At 38.7% G+C, this 19113-nt stretch overlaps 1 protein-coding gene across 2 annotated transcripts in view; it reads right to left on the reverse strand.

Annotated features, from left to right (window-relative positions):
* ADGB (androglobin) overlaps positions 1-19113 on the reverse strand; it is a 206653-nt gene that overhangs the window by 130656 nt on the left and 56884 nt on the right. For both annotated transcript variants that reach the window (XM_054024508.1, XM_054024507.1), the window contains exons 6-10: positions 16602-16741; positions 12530-12616; positions 10577-10770; positions 7497-7625; positions 880-974 (exon numbers count right to left, since the gene is read on the reverse strand). In XM_054024508.1, coding sequence (XP_053880483.1) covers positions 880-974; positions 7497-7625; positions 10577-10770; positions 12530-12616; positions 16602-16741 — 645 coding nt within the window. The remainder of the gene's footprint in view (positions 1-879; positions 975-7496; positions 7626-10576; positions 10771-12529; positions 12617-16601; positions 16742-19113) is intronic.

The raw sequence follows: 19113 nt of genomic DNA on the forward strand, positions 1-19113 counted from the left end.
AAACTGTGCTAAACACATAAATTATACAGGATTAAATTACAGTGGTCCTTCTAGTAACACGATACAATTTAAACAAAGAACACAATCCTGGGTCCAACTGATATTAAACACGGTTAATTCCAAACAGTCTCATAAAAGTACTGCCAGACATTTCTTTATTCTGAGAAGACTAATAATCTTTAAGTGTTCTAATTATTAGTAATAGGAATCAAGTTGAAGAGAAAATTTGTTTTTATTCCTTACATCTAAAGCTAATGTTTCAAGAAATCCTTCCCTCTCCATCATTACAAATAGCTTTTGGGCTGGACGAGTGAACTAATTGTAAATATATTCACAGGTTACAACTCCCTTCTCCCCCCCCTTTTTCTGCAGAAACAAGAAATGTAACATCTGCCACCCACTTACTTTCACCAGTCACAACAACAATTACATCTTAAATGAGCACAGATTGGCTATTTTCTGTTTTATACTTCTAGTTTATTAGAAATTATGAGTTAATTGTACTAAAAAAACTGAATTCAATTTTTCAAGGAGCACTTACAGTAATTAGGCTTACTTTTTCATTAATATCCCATCTTGCCTTTTTTTTTTTTTTTTTTTTTAATCTAACAAGATTTAGTCTAGCCCTCATTATCTGGAAGTATACTGACTAACAAAGGGATTCAAGAGTGGGAAGTGAAAAATGCGGTAAAACTGAAGGATTGCTAGGCCTGTGGCAGAGAAATGTAGATTTAAAGATTAAAAGAAATGTATTCAGCATTGAAATATAAATTGAACAGTCATTTCCTAGGGAATATTTTTTTTAAATGAACTTGTGACAAAATAAATATCTTAATTGTGAAATAGTTATTTGTTTTTCCTGAGAGATCAAAGCCTTACCATTTGCCCCAAAACAAAGATCTTTTCTTCAGACAAATGGAGAGGTACATAGCTAGCATACACCACCATTTGTGGCAGTGTTGGCACTGGAGAGCCTAGAAGAGAGAACACTGCATCAATAATGACAGGTTTCAGATTCAGTAGCAGCCGTGTTAGTCTGTATCTGCAAAAAGAACAGGAGTACTTGTGGCACCTTAGAGACTAACAAATTTATTTGAGCATAAGCTTTCGTGGGCTACAGCCCACTTCATCGGATGCATAGATCAATACTGCTTAGAACAGGACAAAAACAAAACAAGTTATGAAGCACATAACACCAAATGGTTCTAATTCCCTGTGGAACACCATGTTCTCTAATTAGATTAGGATTGGAATATTTAATTGAGAAGAAGTGCTTGATAGACTCTCCATTCAAGAGGAACTATTTCTGGAAAACCCCCATTGTTTTGGTCCAATGCAATTAGTGTGTTAATACCTTTTAAACATTTTGCTTGCATTACACAAAATAGGTAGCAGACAGGCTGCTGGTCAGAAAGTAACTTTAGTGATCAGTCCACAGGAGATATTCCTTTTATGTTTTCCCCCTAAATGTTAAAAATATTGGTACTGAGATGCCACAGCACACAATATAAATGCCTAGACAGATAAGAGAGGGTATGTCTCCATTACAAAATTATGTCGACTTAAGTTATGTTGATGTACAGCCACTGCAGCAAGTAAAATCACTTTTGAATGTCCACACTGCTGACACACGGAGCATAATGCGTGTCCTCACCAGGAGAGATTGCACTGATTTAACAGCAGTGTAGGGCTTTGTGGGATGGTTTCTGAAAGGTAGCAACAGTCGATGTAAGCAATGCAGTGTTCACACTGACATGGTGTCATCCTAACTACATCAACATTGACTCTATTCCTCTCGTGAAGGTGGAGTTATTAAGTCGGTGTAGTGGGCAAGTTATATTGGCAGGAGCGACATTTTAGTATTTTTAGTGCCTTACGTCAATTTAACTATGAGGTGTAGACCAAGCCTTAGAAATGTAATCTGGATTATATAAATGGTCCAAAACCAACAGGAGCTATTTCTTCCTGTTTCACTTTCCCAGTCTGTGGGAGTGGGTGCTGCGTGTATGAACTGATTGGCCAGGGCCTGATTCCTGTCTTTGAAGGGCATTTTTTGTTCATGTAATGATGTGACAGAATATACTCATGTTTACACCCCACACACTATTGTAATTATTTTTGTACAATTTGCTGATCAATAATATCATGGTAAAATGCATATAGCAGTGTTATATGTGAAGCTATAAACATAAGCTGAAATCTTGACTAAAAGTACATTTTCCAGATAAGTCTGGGGAGAGGCCAAACCAGTTCTTCAGAGACAAAAAGGTGAGCTGACAACTCAGCCAGGTGTAAACAAGGCTGATGGATCATTTCCCGCTAAGTGGTCATTCTTTGTCAGGAAAGGGGGTAGGGGTATAAATCTATATCTTAGCAAAGAAACAGAATAGAGTTTCCTTCCACAAAGACTGTTTGTCACCTTGCTCCCAGCTAGAAATGCTTCTCAAAGGGGGGACAGAACTATAAAAAGCAGGGGCCAACACCCCCCCCACCCCTCTCTCTCTCCCCGCCCATCGCAGTCACTGCACATCAAGAGACAAAGAAAGCAGCCTTTGGACAGTTTTGTCAGTATGACTGCTGAAAGCGTGTGGTGAGAAAACTTTGCTTTGAATCTAATACAGTTTAAGTTAGGCACCAATAAGTTATCTTTATTTTTCTTGTAACCACTTCTGATTTTTATGCTTCATTACTTGTACTCACCTAAAATTAATTTGTAGCTAATATATTTTCTTTATTGTTTTATCTAATCCAGTGAGTTCAAATTGAAGTGTCTGGGTAACCCCATCTGTGATAACAAGTTGTGTGCATATTATTCCCTTAAAGGAAAATGGACTCGGTATATTTGTACTATTTAGGTGAGGGATGAGCAGTACAGGACATATGTTTCTGGGGGGAAACCTGGGACTGGTAGTGTGTTGGGGTCATCCTGTGCTAATCTTTTTGGCTGGTGAGAGCCATGGTGTGGCTGGCTGGCTGTAGCACACACAGAGGCATAGTTGGGAACATGTTGGAGGCTGTTTGTGAGCAGTCCAGGTTGGAGGCTACAGCAGCAAGGCATTGTAAAGGGCACCCCAAGTTACAGGGCATGGGCGACAGCTATTCATTGGTCTGGATTGTACCCTGCTATGTCGCAAGTGATCTCGATTTGCAAGACAGAGACAGGGATCCATTATCTGTCTAATTCTAATGAGTCTCCAACTATCTAAGTTGACAGAAGTGTAGCTATGTGCTTTTAAAAATCTGTTTTTCTGGAATGTATGCAAAGCTTTCAATGCTTTTCTTCAATACTCTAAGAAAACCTCTGATTCTTGAATGTCCCTTCTGAAATCCTTTTAAATTCAACATCTCTGTAAAATTTGAGAGGTTGGCGAATGCTCCAGTTGGTCCTTAATATCTCTCTCCACACGCTTGTGACTCCCATGTTAGCCACAGCTGTTGTGTTAGCTATGGGTTTCATTTGTTTAAAAGCAATAATGTCATCTGGGCTTGATCTCAGTCCCCTGCAGACATGTTGGACCTACTACAAAAGCAACACTAGCAGCCCCAATGTACATTACAGAACAGTAAATGCCACAAGCCAGACCAATTTCAGCTCATGTGAGAAAACATTTTACTCAAATAACCAGAACTTCATCAAATACCAGGTGGAGCCTAAAGCTACAAAACCAAGTCCAGATGGACTGTGAAACAACATGTATACAGGGCACTGAACAAATTATTAGAGCATGTAAATCATTAACAGATTGCTATATCATATCAATTTTAACATTAATAGACTATACTGACTGCTTTTAAAAATGAAATATTTGATTTTTTTTCACTGTACAAAAATTAAGGGGGAAATTTATTCTTCTGTAAAATAGCATGAAATCGATGTCTGTGAATTTGGTTAAAACTGATAACATTGCTAAATGTGAATTATTAGGTGAAAAGTGTTACCACCTACAGCATTACTAAAATGTTTAGCCCCAGCAATGCCTACCATTTAGATCTGTCACTGAAGATTTACAAACTGTTCAGTCAACTGCTAAAGATTTGAGAACTCAACAGTTGCACAGTTTTAGATCTTTCTGTTTTGTAAATTCATTCAGAGAACACTACACTTTGGGCAAGCTCATTCCCCCCCCCCCCCCCCCCCAAGGGAGCAAAAAAGCATTTAGAATTAACTCAGGGAAAATTTGTATATTAAAAAGAAGGGCCAAAGGGTTTTTATTTTCAGGAATTATCAGGATTTTCTTCTAGGTCATTCTGAAATATTCACCTGAACACAACATACACATGTAAAATTTTTTTTTAATACTAAAAATATTAGGCTCTAATTTCAATCTGTGAGTGAAAACTTTAACTATTCTGCACAGATAAAAGGCAAACTGTAAGAATATCAAGGCTCTTTTTATACCTATTAACTACCTAAGGTACTTACATTTCCCTGATTATCAAAGTATCTGTGTACCTCAATCTTTTACTGTATTATTTCTCTCAATACTCCTGTAACAGAGAAATACTACTATCCCTATTTTACAAATGAGAAACTGAGGCTCAGAGAGACTGACTTGCCCAAGATCAGTCAGGAAGTCTGTAGTAGAGCAGAATCTCCCAAGTCCCATGCTAGTACCCTAACTACTGGAACATCCTTCCTCTCTGGGACTATTAGGGCTATTCAGAAACAATAACAAAGATAAGTAATTGTCTAGAAGCATAGTGGAGTTGTGCTTGATCAACAGTGATTGGAGCAAAGGACATAGCTAGTGGGTGAAATCATTGTCACTGGACAGTGAGGAGTAAGAGGAGATCTGTGAACTGTTAGAGGCCTTGGTTTGCTAGAATCTAGACATTTCTAAAAGGTGGGAAGGGCCTCTGATAACTGTCATATATAAAGCTGACCATTAATCTTATTTTTCAATATTTTGTCTTCCCAGCATTGTTTCACCAAGGGGTCCTTTCTCATTCTAAGCAGTAATTATGAAAATTGCTGATCAATAATAAACAAGTGATTAGCATTTACCGAATATCCATACATGAATGTATCTGAATCAACAAGGCTAAACTTAAAATAAGTAGTTAAGAACAAATGATTGAATGGACTCATGTAATGAAGACAGAAATTCTTTTGTAATTCTAAAAAGTAAAATGTAAACTTTATCAAGAGTTATTTTACAGCAATGTAGGAAGGATTCATGCTCATCTCAAAAAGTACAGGAGATCAGTACTTTTGGACGCCTCAAGATCAAATGTGCTGTTGAGGGAAACTGATGAAATGAAAGAGCAATTTCATGCTGCTGCAGGTGAGATAATGCCATAGCTGCACAATGATCATTTAGGTCCCGTTCCAAGACTTCCAGCAGTAATTCAGAAACCTTCTGCAATCACCACCAGCCTCATGGTTCTGAATCTGAATCCTTCCTGCACTGTCAAACGTCAGTTAAGACACGAACAAGGATCTGCCACCCCATCTATCTTGCATCGCTCTTTACATGTCCTTTATGTTAACTCCCAGACATTTTCCCTCCTTTAAGTACCATTCAGAAGAGATTATTTAGGTCAGACCCTTTTACGTGTTCCTCCAGCTATCCAAGGGCATGGCTACCATTACAGATGCTCTGGATTCATTCTTAACACCCAACCTAGGTATTTCCATCTTCTTTTTTGATAACTTTGGAGATGAAGGGTTATTCAACTCTCTGATGAACCTCAGCATTTGTTTTAAGTTCATTCCATTTCATACCTAGTATTTACCTGAGCCTTTGCTTTCAAACTGATGTCATTCAGGAGCAGTCTCTGTTCATCTTTGATACCCAAAACATAAAGATCAATTGATGATTATGCCACTAAACTAAAAGGCAAACACTTGAATTTATTAGGAGAGTTGCAACCTTCTTTTATGCTAACATGGTTTTCCATGCAGCACAAACTCAGCAGTTTAAAAAAAGTGAGTGAAGCACTTTGCCCTGGATAAACTCTTTCAGATAACGTTAAATGTGAGGGCCAATACTACACATAGCAAGTGAAGAAAAAAAGAAGACCTAGAATAATCAATACTGAAATTAATACAAGATGGTTGGTCAAACAAGCAATGTTTCGATAATGGCTAAAAGCATTCACACAAGGAAAAATGTCTTCCTCCTTAATGCTATTGATATTATGTGTGAAAAGAAACAGAGAATATAATATGGTGTTCAGCACACTACTTCAACCTCATTGGGAACGAAGTAAGATCTACCATAGTATTAAGCACCCTGAAAGTTCCAAATTCTTCTGCAATCACAGCAATTAAAAGGGAGGATAGATGACCCAGCTTTTCAATATTTGTGAAGGAGATTGTGTCAGTCTCCTATATACATATATTGGAAAATATGGGAAGTAAAATTATGGAAGACAGGATGACTGAATTCAGGACTTTGTCAAAAACATTAAAATTTAATACTCTCCTTTTCTTCACAGCCAACCAATCTTACATTTTTTACACACCTTACAGACTCCTTCTTTACAAGTTTCAGATTTTTATGTTCTAGTCTATCCAGATTCTTATCACACCCATTTACTAAGTATCTGAACATGTATCCCTGACTGGGACTTTCAGGCTCATCTCTGGTTCTTTTCATTTTGCTAATGCCTCCACAACATGTTTTAATTTTCCCCTTGGACTAGCTTTCCTAGTTCTTCATTCTTGCAGCTCTTTAGATGTCTCTTGCGCTACTTCTCATTGTTCAAAAATCTCAGGTTTTTGATATCTGAAAATTCAAGATATGATAGCTCTACTGATTTGGCTGAAATATACCACGGATCACTGCTTTTCAAATGATTTCACTGTCCCACTAAATAGTAACAACAGCCCTTTATTTACTCTCTTGGAACAAAGGTCTCTCACATGTATTATGATTGCATTTCATCTGGTCTCTGCAGTAGGCCTGAGACCAAAGGGTACTTTGGTTCCACCAGACACGGAACCTGAATCAGTTTCCTCCTCCATTTCTTCTTCGCACCCATCTTCTATTGCACACCACCAACTGTCTCTTCTCCTTTAATGTAATAGCAGCAAAGACAAAAATCTTCTAGGAATTTTGCCTCTTGACCACTATTTGTGATTCTGCCTGTCCTTTTATTGATCTAATAAAACCTCCAATATGTTCCAGTTCACTGAGACCTGTTTCTCCACTCCTTTCCATATTTAAACATACCATCACACTATTAAGGCATTTGTTTTTTTCTTTCCATAATGTGCTTTCATACTGCCTTTGGCTGGCCCAGAAGTGAGTCTGTTACACTTCCACAATTATTAAACTGAAGTACAAGAAGAGATATTTTTTCAAATAAATTTTAAAGTTTGTAGTTCTTTTACTCCACTAACAGTGAACATAAATCAGATGTCAAACTAACAAGCTTCCTGCTGGTTGTTGATGACAAACAACTACACATAATACCTTCATAGCTGTGTAAAAAACAACAACAACAAAAACCAACCAACTGATTAAATTCTACGAGCATTTATAACTTACTCTCAATAAAGGACTGAAGGGAACTTTGAATGTCTGTAGCTATTCGTGCAGAATGAGGTGCTGACTTGTTTTTTTCTTTTTCACCATCTCTACTTTTCTTCTTTCCGATTTCTCTTTGTTCCAGCTTATCTACCAAACAGAATAAAGACATCATCTTTTCTTTTCCTTGTAATGCCTTTAAACCATGAAACCTCATTGTCTTATCAGTATTTCAGATAAGCTTTTTAAAAGAAAAAGAGTAAAATTCTTGCTCAGTTAGATAAGTAGAATAGATTTAGAAAGCACAGTAAAGACAAAGGCTACGTCTTCATTGTAGAAAAAGGTGTGTTTTGTTTTTCACATCAAGACAGAAACTTGTAAAACTCCTAGTGGAGACAAAGCACTGTAGTTTTTACATTAATGGACCTGATCAGGGGAAATGGGCAACTTTAATTCTGGCATTTAACGTTTGAGTGCTTGACTTTCTTTCCTTGACATAGACAGGTAGGGGTGTGTGTACACCATATGATGGGTCATCAGCAAGGATGGAGCATTTAAATCCACCACACAGACCTGTGCCACTTGAACTAATAGAGTAACTGATAGCAGTAGGAGGTTGTTATACTCTGTGTGGACTAGCACTTGAGGAAGATGGAACACTTTCCCAGAGGGTTTGCTGACACCAGAGGAATAGTGAGACTCAGGAACCTTGATTCTATTCCAAATTCTGTAAAGAGTGTGCTTTCATGGGCAAATTCTCCTTACTTAGTCAGTCCAAGCCTTCACTTCTCAGGCTTTTAATCCCATTCCCAGTCTTCTTGCCCACCCCCCACCACCACCCAGTCCTAGTTCCCCACATCCCAGATCTTCAATCTCTCTCTTTCCTCATCTGTGGTCTCTGGTCGCTCCACCCCCATGTCCTTGATCCTTATCCCTACAGGCTCCCAGTTCCAATCTTACTTGCCAGATTCCTCATCCGATCTCAGTCTCTCCCCATCTCCATTGCCCTCAGCTCCTTGGTCACTCTCCTTGTCCAGTCAGCCCCAGTTTTCCATCCCCACCCTGGGTCCTCATCAGATCCATTTCCACTGACTACTGGCTCTGAGTCTCCACCCGATTCTGGACCCAGCTTCCAGTTCCAGTCTCCTTATCTAGCCTACAGTCCCCTCCTCCCCGCAGACTCCTTGTCCCAATCAATTTCATCTGCTCCCTTCCCACTGGTCTGGCTCTTGACTTCTCTGCAATTGACTCAGGCAGCTTCATTCCCCAAACTACCTGGGTCAAGCAGGGTGATCAGAAGCCACTCTAGCTATAGTCCTGCTAGGCAGCTACCTAGGGTGACAGATTTCTGGACTGCTCCCTATAAGTGCAGAATTGGCCCAGCCGCTCCTCTGTAATCACAGAGGAGCAACTGGGCCAAACCTGAGTGATTCAACTGTTTTGGCCCGAATTTTCCAAAACAATTCAGCATGAGGCACAAACCCAGAATGGAAAATTTCATCCAAATGATTAAAGTTTGCCAAAAATATAAACAACTGAAAATATGGTGGTTATAATGGGAGTTATCAAACAACCTTAATTATAGATGATCTTATCAACCCCATCTATAATAATATCAACATGGGAAGTTAGTCTCTTAGGTTAATACCCTATTTCCATCACTGATACAAATCTAAGACTTCAGAAACTGTGCACTTTGAATTTTCAAAAAGCAAATCATTTTAAAAATAAGTAATATATTTAAAAGGGTGAGATTTTCTGTTGCACCTCTAAGAGGCACAGCACAGAACTCACAGCTAAGGGGTGGCAGGACTAAGATGGCTTTAAGCCAGTGCTGTGTCCTCCTAATTATCAGCTGTTTCAAGGGCTGGAATGGTCCCGGTTGTAATTTAGATAGGGGCTATGTTACAGCAGCCTCCCTGGGCTGCCCTACAGCTGACAGTGCTGCTCAGGATCTCTGCAACCCTATGCCCTCAATCCTGCCTGTAGAACAGCTGTGAAGCTTCCTATGTCAAGGCTGGAGAGAGGGTCCTCAGAAGCACCTGAGGCTATTTTCCACAGTTTCTGCACAATGGGAATTCTCCCCCGGCTAGATCCAGGGCTTTTCAAGTTCCTTGGCTTTACATCATTCTGGCTCTTTTGCTCAGTGCGCAGGGACCAGAGAGGCGCTAACTCAGGATCTCACCCAGTATCTTTAAGTTTAAGTTAGGGTAGGCAGTGAACACAGGATTCAGTCTATAGCGTGTGCTTTCTTATAACATACAGAGTTGTTGCAGAACTACACATATGTTGTATTGTAAAAACTGAAGCTAACAGAAATAAGCATGAGATCTAAACATTGCAGAATGACACTGTGGAATAAGTGCCTTAATAAACCTGGAACATTACTTTTCTATTTAAATTCAAATGGGATTTTAAAGAAAATTGAATTCCAGAAATGTTAAATATATTAACTCACCTTCAATACCATGAATAGAAAAGTTATAGTTGCATTTTGATTTAAACCTATATGAACAGATTTTTATATACACTCACATGTTCACAAAGATATACACAAAAACACTGCTATCTTCCTTTCCTAATTTACAAAAATAAACAAAGACTTTTGAAATTGCATGTTCATGTTATTTTTAGTTTTCTGAGCTCCTTACAAGTAATCACCACTTGTAACATCCATTATGAAATAGATAATGCTGTCAAGCTCTTTTTGGTCAGAATTATGCTGGGTCAATCACCTTCGGGCAAATTGTAACCTATATACTTGTTTCTTTCTACAAGGAACAAGTTTCTATGGAAATGTCCATGTGCTAAACAGTGGAACATAGTGTTCTGCCACAAATGAATCAAAGGGAGGAGATACTTCAAAAAATTAGCCCCCAAACCTGCTACCACTATGGTCAACAGTTAAAACTGGACTTACTCTGGATTTACACTGGTGTCACAAACAGCAGAATTTGGTCTAGTGACTTCAATGGGAGCAAGACGGGGCCTATAGAGTAGCATACAGTGTAACAAAGTAGGATTTGCTTGAATGCTGAGCATTATGTCAACTTTGCCTATCTTCAATTTGAAAAGTTTTTACAGTGTCTGGAGTTTCCTACCTTTGCCAATTTTCTCAGCCTTCTCTGCTTGCTTACTGGCAACTGGAATTTCGTTTTTTAACTCAGGCCCTTTGGTCTCTTTAGCCTTCATATCTGACAGAGGATTTTTCAGTTCAGGAGTTGTCTCATTTGGTAGCTTAAATTCTGGCACTATGTCTTTTAAAAAGATCCAAACTTTATCCAAATATCCAGGCCTTAAAAAATACATACAATACATCAACATTACTTATATTTGCTACAGAATAAGGCTTTCTGCTCTGAATCTGACAGTTCAGAAAAGTAACTGTATTATTTCAGCTAACAAGCACACTGCTGTATTTATATGTTTTCATGTATAATTGTCAGAAAAATAACAAGAGTTAGCAAGAACAGGGTTTGTGCTAGGCATTATAGACAGACTGCTTAGTGGAGCTAGCACATCAAAGAATAGTGAGCCATCCTGTGCTCAGGCTTGTTAGGAGACACTGCTGTGGAAGACCTGATACTTCACAACTAATGGGGAAATCTTCAGTAGATCATTCTGCAACACTAGAACGATAATGTAGGATCTTAAACTAAGACATAGAGTAAAACATCTTAATAACTAAATCCTGATTTTGTAAAAAGAAACACCCCTCCAAAGGTCCTTCTAGACGCTCCTATTCACCTCAATAAAACCAGCTCCAACACCTTCTCCCCATGGATTCCAACAAAGACTGTCTAACAGTCCCTTGATACGATGGCTGCTGTTGTGCTGGTTCCCCATAGGGGATCCTTGCATCCAGAAATAAAGTAAACTCTGATCAACTGATGTGGAGGGGGCGGGGGAGTGGAGGGAACCTGAACAGACCCCCACAGTAACTGCATGAAAAACCATATCCCTCAACAGTTTATTGTGCAACAAGCTGTAGCCAGCTCTGTGTTACTGCACTCAGCAACAGTGTAGTACTCACTCTTTTCCTATTTGCAAACCAAAAAAATTATATTCAGGGTCAGATTTGCAGACACTGGCTTTCATTGCTGCATTAGTAAATTGCAGATGCAATATGACCCCTGTAATTTAGATCATTTGGATGTCTAAATTTCTGATCTGCAGGCATATTCTGGGGCTTAAACAGCTAAGTACCTGGTAACCTAAATTGCAAACACAAGTAGGAGCCCTAAATAAGGCCAGACTGAAATTTTGCCCCCTTATGTACTATTTACTATTGGAATATTAGTCCATTTAATGTTTAACTGTTTCTTTTAAAATACATTCACTAAAAGGCCACAAGTTGCAAAAGTACTATTTCTTTTACAAACAGAGCCTTCTACACCATATATCCCAATCAGCCATTCAAAAAAAGCAGGATGTCAGACTAACTCCCTGTTGCACTGGCTGTTCAGAATGGACTTGAATATGAGCTATCGGGGAGAGGGGGCTGGGAGAATGGGAGCAGGAGTGTTATTAAATGAAGTTTAGTATGACTGTTTGGCTTGAAATAAAAGTAAACAAGTTGCATCAGCTGGAAATGTGAAAAGAGCAGTCAATTGAACTCAACCTTTTTGTTTCTGGTTACACATAGGATTTCCTGTGTTTTCTACAGTAAATTCTTATACACAGTGATGCTACTATATATTAAAATAATCTTTGCCTGTCATATATCAGAATAAAACTAAACATACCTAGCAAAGTAGACTGTTTTCATTGCTGGGTTCAATATGAGTTAAAAAGTGTAACTATGTAAAAAAAGAAACATCAACAGCTCTAACCTTGGTAATAGCGTCACAAATGTCAGAAATGCTTGCAGACATAAACTTAGCAAAATTCTTCAGGAACTGCAAGCTTCTAACCTCTAAAGTCTTTAAACACACATCTCCCCACTTACTAGAGTTAAAAACCTAACCTTTCATAAATTGATTTTTAAGGCCCACATCCCAGTTCATCTAGGCTCTCTGAAAAATAGTATTTAATTGCTTAACAGAAGAACTCACTGGAGAGGAATAACTTCTGGTAACCATCCAGTAAGTGCATGGAGAATTGTGAATTCCTCCAGTTCTCGTTTTCCAGCTTCGTGTATACTACAAGAAATTCAAATATTAAAATATTTATAGTTAAGTAGAGCATGATACAACTCCCATGGAAGCCAATAGTCAACAATAATATTAATAGAAATTAGCAAATTACTGTAAGACAAGCTATCAACACACAGAGCAGTTATGGATGTTCCTAAACCCATTGCTGCTAAAGATCTTCCAGTTGAAGTTTCAACATTTTCAGTTTCATTGGCTACAGCTCATTCTCCTTTAAATTTATTGAAAGTATATAATATACCCTTTAAAAAAAATCTACTACAATTAGCACTTGATTCTGCAATGTCACATGACAGTAATGAGATAAAGAAACAAAATTGGAAACCCAAAGGTTATCTGAAGTTTGTTATAAATAAAATTTCTGATATCTCTACCAACTTATAAATGCCGCACAAAATTTACTTTCACATATGTCTCTCTTTGCTGGGTTCTCAGACCTCAGTCTTATGTCCTCTAAACTTATATTTAATTAAACTAAAGGTAAAATGTTTTAAAGTACCTTAGTTACTCATAAGTGTAAAATCTCTTTTGAAAATGGAACTTAGGCTTCTAAGTCACTAATCAGCTTTTGAACATTTCAGCCCAGACTTTTTTTTTTTTTTTTTAAACTCTCATAACTAATGTTGCAGTATACTAGAAAACAGAACTCACCTAGGTGTAGGCAAAGAACATGATTCAAATGCTGAAATTCTTGAGACACAATTGCTCGCAGAGAGCCAGATTCTGGTGCAGGGTACATCCCGCTCCCCAACCCCACCATCACCCTGGAGCAGGAGGGGACTTGAGAGGCAAGCTGTGACTGAGCCACAGTATGCTTCCCAGATCGGTCCTGGGGCAGTGCTACACCATGCTGCTTAATACATGTGACAAAATCATGACTAAGCCCTAATTATCAATATCTTGTGATGTTCTATGTTTCTGTACTGCATCTTTGTAGGTTTTATTTTTTATGCCAAGTACCTCTAAATTACACTTTTTGATAAATACTAGCAAACACATCTCCTACACGTTTTTATACATAGTTGTAGCTATGATGGTTATTTTTGTAAAGATTTGATATAGTCAGATTCCTTAATTTTGTCTTTTATAAGAATGCATACCAGTAATTATTTCAAAAGTTGAACACTAAATGGAAAGGCCCAGCAAGGAGTCAAAGAATATCCAGTATATCATTCATGAAATACGAAAATCTTTCTGAACTGATAACTTAAGTGACTGGCAAACCTTATGTTTGAAATATGCAGGGTGTGACCCTCTCTGTCAAATACTACAAAATACATCCACTAGACTGCAACAGAAATAAAGACTGCAGTTTAAACTTTGCCTCTTCAGAATCCACTCTCCAGCTCCACTATTTTTCTTTCCTTTTCCTAATCAAAAGTCCTAATCTTTTTTTAAAAGTCAATCTGGAGAAAAACTTGACCTAATAAAATACACTACTCATTCTCAGAGTAGAATTTTAAAATTTACAACTTATTGATAAATATAACCTCCCTTTTAAAAAAGTGAACATATATGTTTGTTTATATTGTTACAAATGAAAATCTATCCTTGATACTATTTTTTCTTCTCTGTTGTAGCAATAGACTAAGGCTATGTCTACACTACAAAGTTAAGTCGACTTAAGTTACATTGACAATCCTCCACCACTGTAATTAAATTGCTGGTGCATATCCACATAATGCTCCTTGTGACGGCGTAATGTGTCCACAGCTGGTGCTCTTGCATCGACAAACAGAGCAGTGCATCTATCGGTAGCTATCCCATTGTGCAACTTGCCACCATCTGCCACTGGGTGCTCTGGGAAAGGATTGCAGTGCATCTTGCAGGTAGGGTCAGCATCCCATCATATAGTTTTCTTCATCCCGTCATCCCATGGGCTTCCTACTATGTTTTACGCTGCTTTTCAACAGCCCCTGTAAATTGTGTGTCCGCCATCTATGTCTAAAAGCATGGATCCTGTCTGTCTTGTGATGAGTGTTATGAACACAATGCAGCTGATCTTGCAGTATTTCATGAGCTGCGATCTGATAATGCCACCGTGGTGCCTGTCCTGCTGTGTGCTATAGAAAGAAACAATTCAAGATCGCTGTTGACATTCACAGAGCAGCTGCGCATGGTGGACCCTCAGTACTGGGCTTGGGAAACAAGCACTGAGTGGTGGGATTACATCATGATGCAGATAGGGGAGGATGAGCAGAGAGTGAAGAACTTTTGGACGTGCAAAGCCACCTTCCTGGAGCTGTATTCTGAGCTTGCCCCTGTCCTTCAGCCCAAGAACACCAAAATGAGAGTTCCCCTCATGGTGGAGAAGTTAGTGGTAATCGCTGTGTGGAAGCTGGCAACTCCAGACTGCCATCAATTGTGAATCAGTTTGGAGGTGGGAAGTCCCATGGGGATTGCAGTGATGCAACCATGCAGGGCCATTAATCATCTCCTGTTCTGAAGGACTATGCCTCTGGGCAGTGTCAGGAAATAATGGATGGCTTTGTGGCAATGCGATTCCCTAACTACAGCAGGGCGATAAATGGCACGCATATCCCCATTTTGGCCCCAGACCACCTTGTGACAGAATATATCAACAGAAAAGGCTACTTTTCTATTGTATTGCAAGAGCTGGTGGATCACTGGGGTCATTTCACTGACATCAACACAGGGTGGTCAGGGAAGGTGCATGACACACACATCTTCAGGAACAGTGACCTATACACAAAGCTGCAAGCAGGGACTTTCTTTCCACAATAAGCAAGACAGGAAGAGGAATTTCAAAAATTCTTTGGGCTTTAAAGGGGGAGGGGAACGTACCTGTGTACATGGCTGCAGGGCAGTGGAGCCCCAAATGGTGACCAGATCAGTCATGAATGGCACTGTGGACACCTCCTGGAGGGCAATTTGGGCAACATAAGCAATGCAGAGTCTACCTTGACACTGCGTCACTAACTTTGTTGGAAAAAAATCTATGCCGCTCGTCCAGGTGGTTTTATTATGTCAGTGTAGCAGGAGAGTTAAATCAGTTGGAGATTTGCTATATATACACCTCCACTGTTTTGTTGATGAAAGATGACTTTCATTGACAAAACTGTGTAGTATAAACATGGCTTTAAGGTCTCCATCCTTACTGTCTCCAATTTATAACCTGTTGTACACTGTGACTCCATTCTTCTTTAAAGAGAGAGCTGTAGTGGCCTGCAATCCTTTCAGAGTGTATCATTACTACCCCTAATTGGCTGCAGGAGTTCCTTTCCCAAGAAACAGGAGTCCCACTGTTCCTGCCCAACAGGCTGAGCATCCAGAGCACTTCATATCTTCATTGGCGTGGCCTACAACCGAACAGAACCAAATCTATCATATGGCATTGCAGATTACTATCACTAACTCCACCAGCAGAGACTCAGTTATTTTGTTTTCACTTCCAGTTTGTATATTACTTGTCCAATGTTGATTGGTTACGCATTGCTTAGCTTAGCATCACTGCTGTAAGACAAGATATTTAACTGACAAACTATTGATGTTGAAAGCAAGAACCACCATGCATTATGACAATATTGCATGTAAGTTACCTTGGTTTTGTCATCTATCTCCACTCTTCCAAACTCATTAAAATTTCTGGGACATTTCTACTCTGCATGTGAAGGGTTTTTTGGTTTGTTTTTTGCAACACACACAGTAATGTCATGCAGACAAGGCAGTTAAGAAGATTTCTTGGATTAATTTCCTTATGAAACTTTCAGAGTGTACACACACACAGAGAGAGAGAGAGAGAGAGAGAGAGAGAGAGAGCTGTGTCTGCTACAGCCGCCGAGAAAACTTACTACACAGATTTACTGTGTCAGCTTTCACATCAGAGCTCAAAAACCACATTTACCATTACAATAATTTGCAACAAACATTCACCATGTGTATTATAATTTTGTTGCTTATTAATTCCATCTAATTTTATAGAACAAACTGATAGAGAGCTCACTAAACATACTCAGTGTTCGCCAGCTTAATTATTGCTTTGGCCAGCAACAGTGGCCAAAGTTCAGTTTGACGGGTTGTAGCTGGAAGCAACAAATTATTCTCTTCGTTGAAAGGCATAGTATCATCCACAATGATCTTTCGCCAGCATCCCTATGAATGAGAAAAAAAAGAAACATTAAAACTGTGTGATGGAAATAAGAAACAGATTCAATGTAGGAAATCTAGGTGTTCTCCAAGAACCCACTCCTACTGTAGCTTGATTTATATTACTGATGATTTTAATGAATAGGGAAAGTAACGCAGATTGCAATTAAAAACCCTAGTAGGTACACTCAGCATGCCAGATACTGAAGTTCCTTGCTAATTTGATAGAGCTTATTTCCAATTCTGTTACTTTCACGGATCTCTACTAATGCCATGTTAAATCTTAACCTACTATTTATTCCAAATGATTTGGATAAGGCTCTAATTTGGCACTCTCTAGACCACCTGCAAAACATGCAAAAAGCAGGCAAGAATTTTAAACATGTATATTTGTGTGCCTGTGTTTATATTTTAACATTTAGGACACACCATGATAGATTTTGAAATATTGTTGGTATTATGCACTATGCAAAGAAAATTGTTCAGCGAATGTGAGAGATTCATGGAATCTGTTTTCAGATCATCCATATTACTACCTCTTTACTGTTTGACTATTTTATTTCACATAGAAATCTAACTGCAATTATTTTCCAGATTTATGTGCAGTGTTAAATGTATGGCATATTTTCAATTGCTATCACAGAGTTCTTGGAAACATATGCCAAATGCCTCTTTGCAAACACTTAGGCTCATGCTTGACTTTATGCATATGAATAATCCCATTGTCTTAAATGGGACTACTAATGTGCCTAAAACTAAGGATTAGGGCTAAATCATGTAAGATAGAGAGAGGAGAAATGATGGTGTAGTTCTATTGACCCTCTATAGGTATTTATAATGCACTCACTGTGGTATCTGAATTATTTACAAAACTTCAGTTTTAATTTAGTGTTATGTATGAAAATTTAAACCCTTCATGGTTTTGTAATCAGAACTCCTAAAAATAAGGCACATTTCAGTTTCAAAACACTCACTTGTGTCTCAAACTGAAATAGTAATTAATTTCGCCCTTTTCATAATCCTTTTGTGTTCATGGATTGTAAGGTGAACTTAAAAATTACCAAACTCAATATTAACATGGCAACAATGAAAACACATTAGACTCACCATTGCAAAAAACATATACAAAGGCATAACCCCCCAAAATTAACAAAACATGGCAAAAATACATATAGGAGCATGCAAAATTCTACCATGAACATTTCACAAAATATGTATTGCTACCAACCTATATCCCTTACCTATGGTTGTTTTACTGGGGTTTGGGTTGCTGGGTGAACCATGTAATCTGCATCTACTGGTACAGTTTATTTTCTTTTAGGACACCTTGACCTTACCCTTCTAAGTGCCTTCTCCAGAATCCCTGAGAAAATGGGATACGATAGAGAGCCCAGAAAATGTTTATTTGAAATCTTATTTTTTCAAGGATCCATCAGATAAAACTGCAGGGGTTCCCAAACTACAGTCCATGGATCACTGACATTTGCAGAGCACTTGTTGGCTTGTCACATGCTGCTGCCCTTTTCGTTTCCAGCAAAGAGAGGCTCTATGGACCTGTATAACTTGATGGAGAGAATGCCCAGAAGCCAGCTTTGGTTTCTCTGCTGCATAAGAGGGAGAGAGGAAACAGAAGTTGCCCTCTGAAAAGGGTTAACCACCAGTAGCAGAGGAAATTCCAGGGGAGAAAGGAACCAAGCAAGGGAACCAAGGAAAGCATCTACAGAACGAAAGGAAGAAAAGGCAGCATAGAATCATATAAAAAGCAATGGACAAGAAGGGGAGCAGGCAACAAAGATGCATGGACAGAGGAGCAGGGCAGGAGACAGGAACAAAACAAATTGTGCAAGAGATGAAATGAAGAGCAAAAGAGCACTTAACTGTCTGTTTTTTAAAAAAAAAACAAAAAAACAAAATAACACTAAACGCTAGTTGCTTTTCCATGTAAGTAACTGACAATTTCCACAGTAATATTGCATGATCAAATAGGAAAGGGAAGTAGTCAATAAGGGTGTCTCTATTAAAATGTTATCTACCCTATGAAAAAGCTGCTGAACCCTCAGAGTATAGTATCTGGGATGCTGCTGTGATTAGTTAGAGGGGGCTTATAAGGGCTAGCACAGGCAGGACCGGCTCCACGCACCAGCGGAGGAAGCATGTGCCTGGGGCAGCACATGCTAAGGGGCAGCATTCCATCCATTCCTGGGGCAGCACAGTCCAGGCAGCTTTTTTTTTTTTTTTTTTTTTTGCTTCGCCGGCAAAAATGGTAGAGCCAGCCCAGAGCACAGGCCAGCCTTTTGGCCCCATTAATGATAAACAAAAGAGCTGAGGTTAAGAATAATAAAAAATACAAATTAAAACTAGAAAGTCGGTGAGGCAAA

The sequence above is a fragment of the Malaclemys terrapin genome, chromosome 3 (assembly GCF_027887155.1).
Source record: "Malaclemys terrapin pileata isolate rMalTer1 chromosome 3, rMalTer1.hap1, whole genome shotgun sequence".
Taxonomy (NCBI): Eukaryota; Metazoa; Chordata; order Testudines; family Emydidae; genus Malaclemys; species Malaclemys terrapin.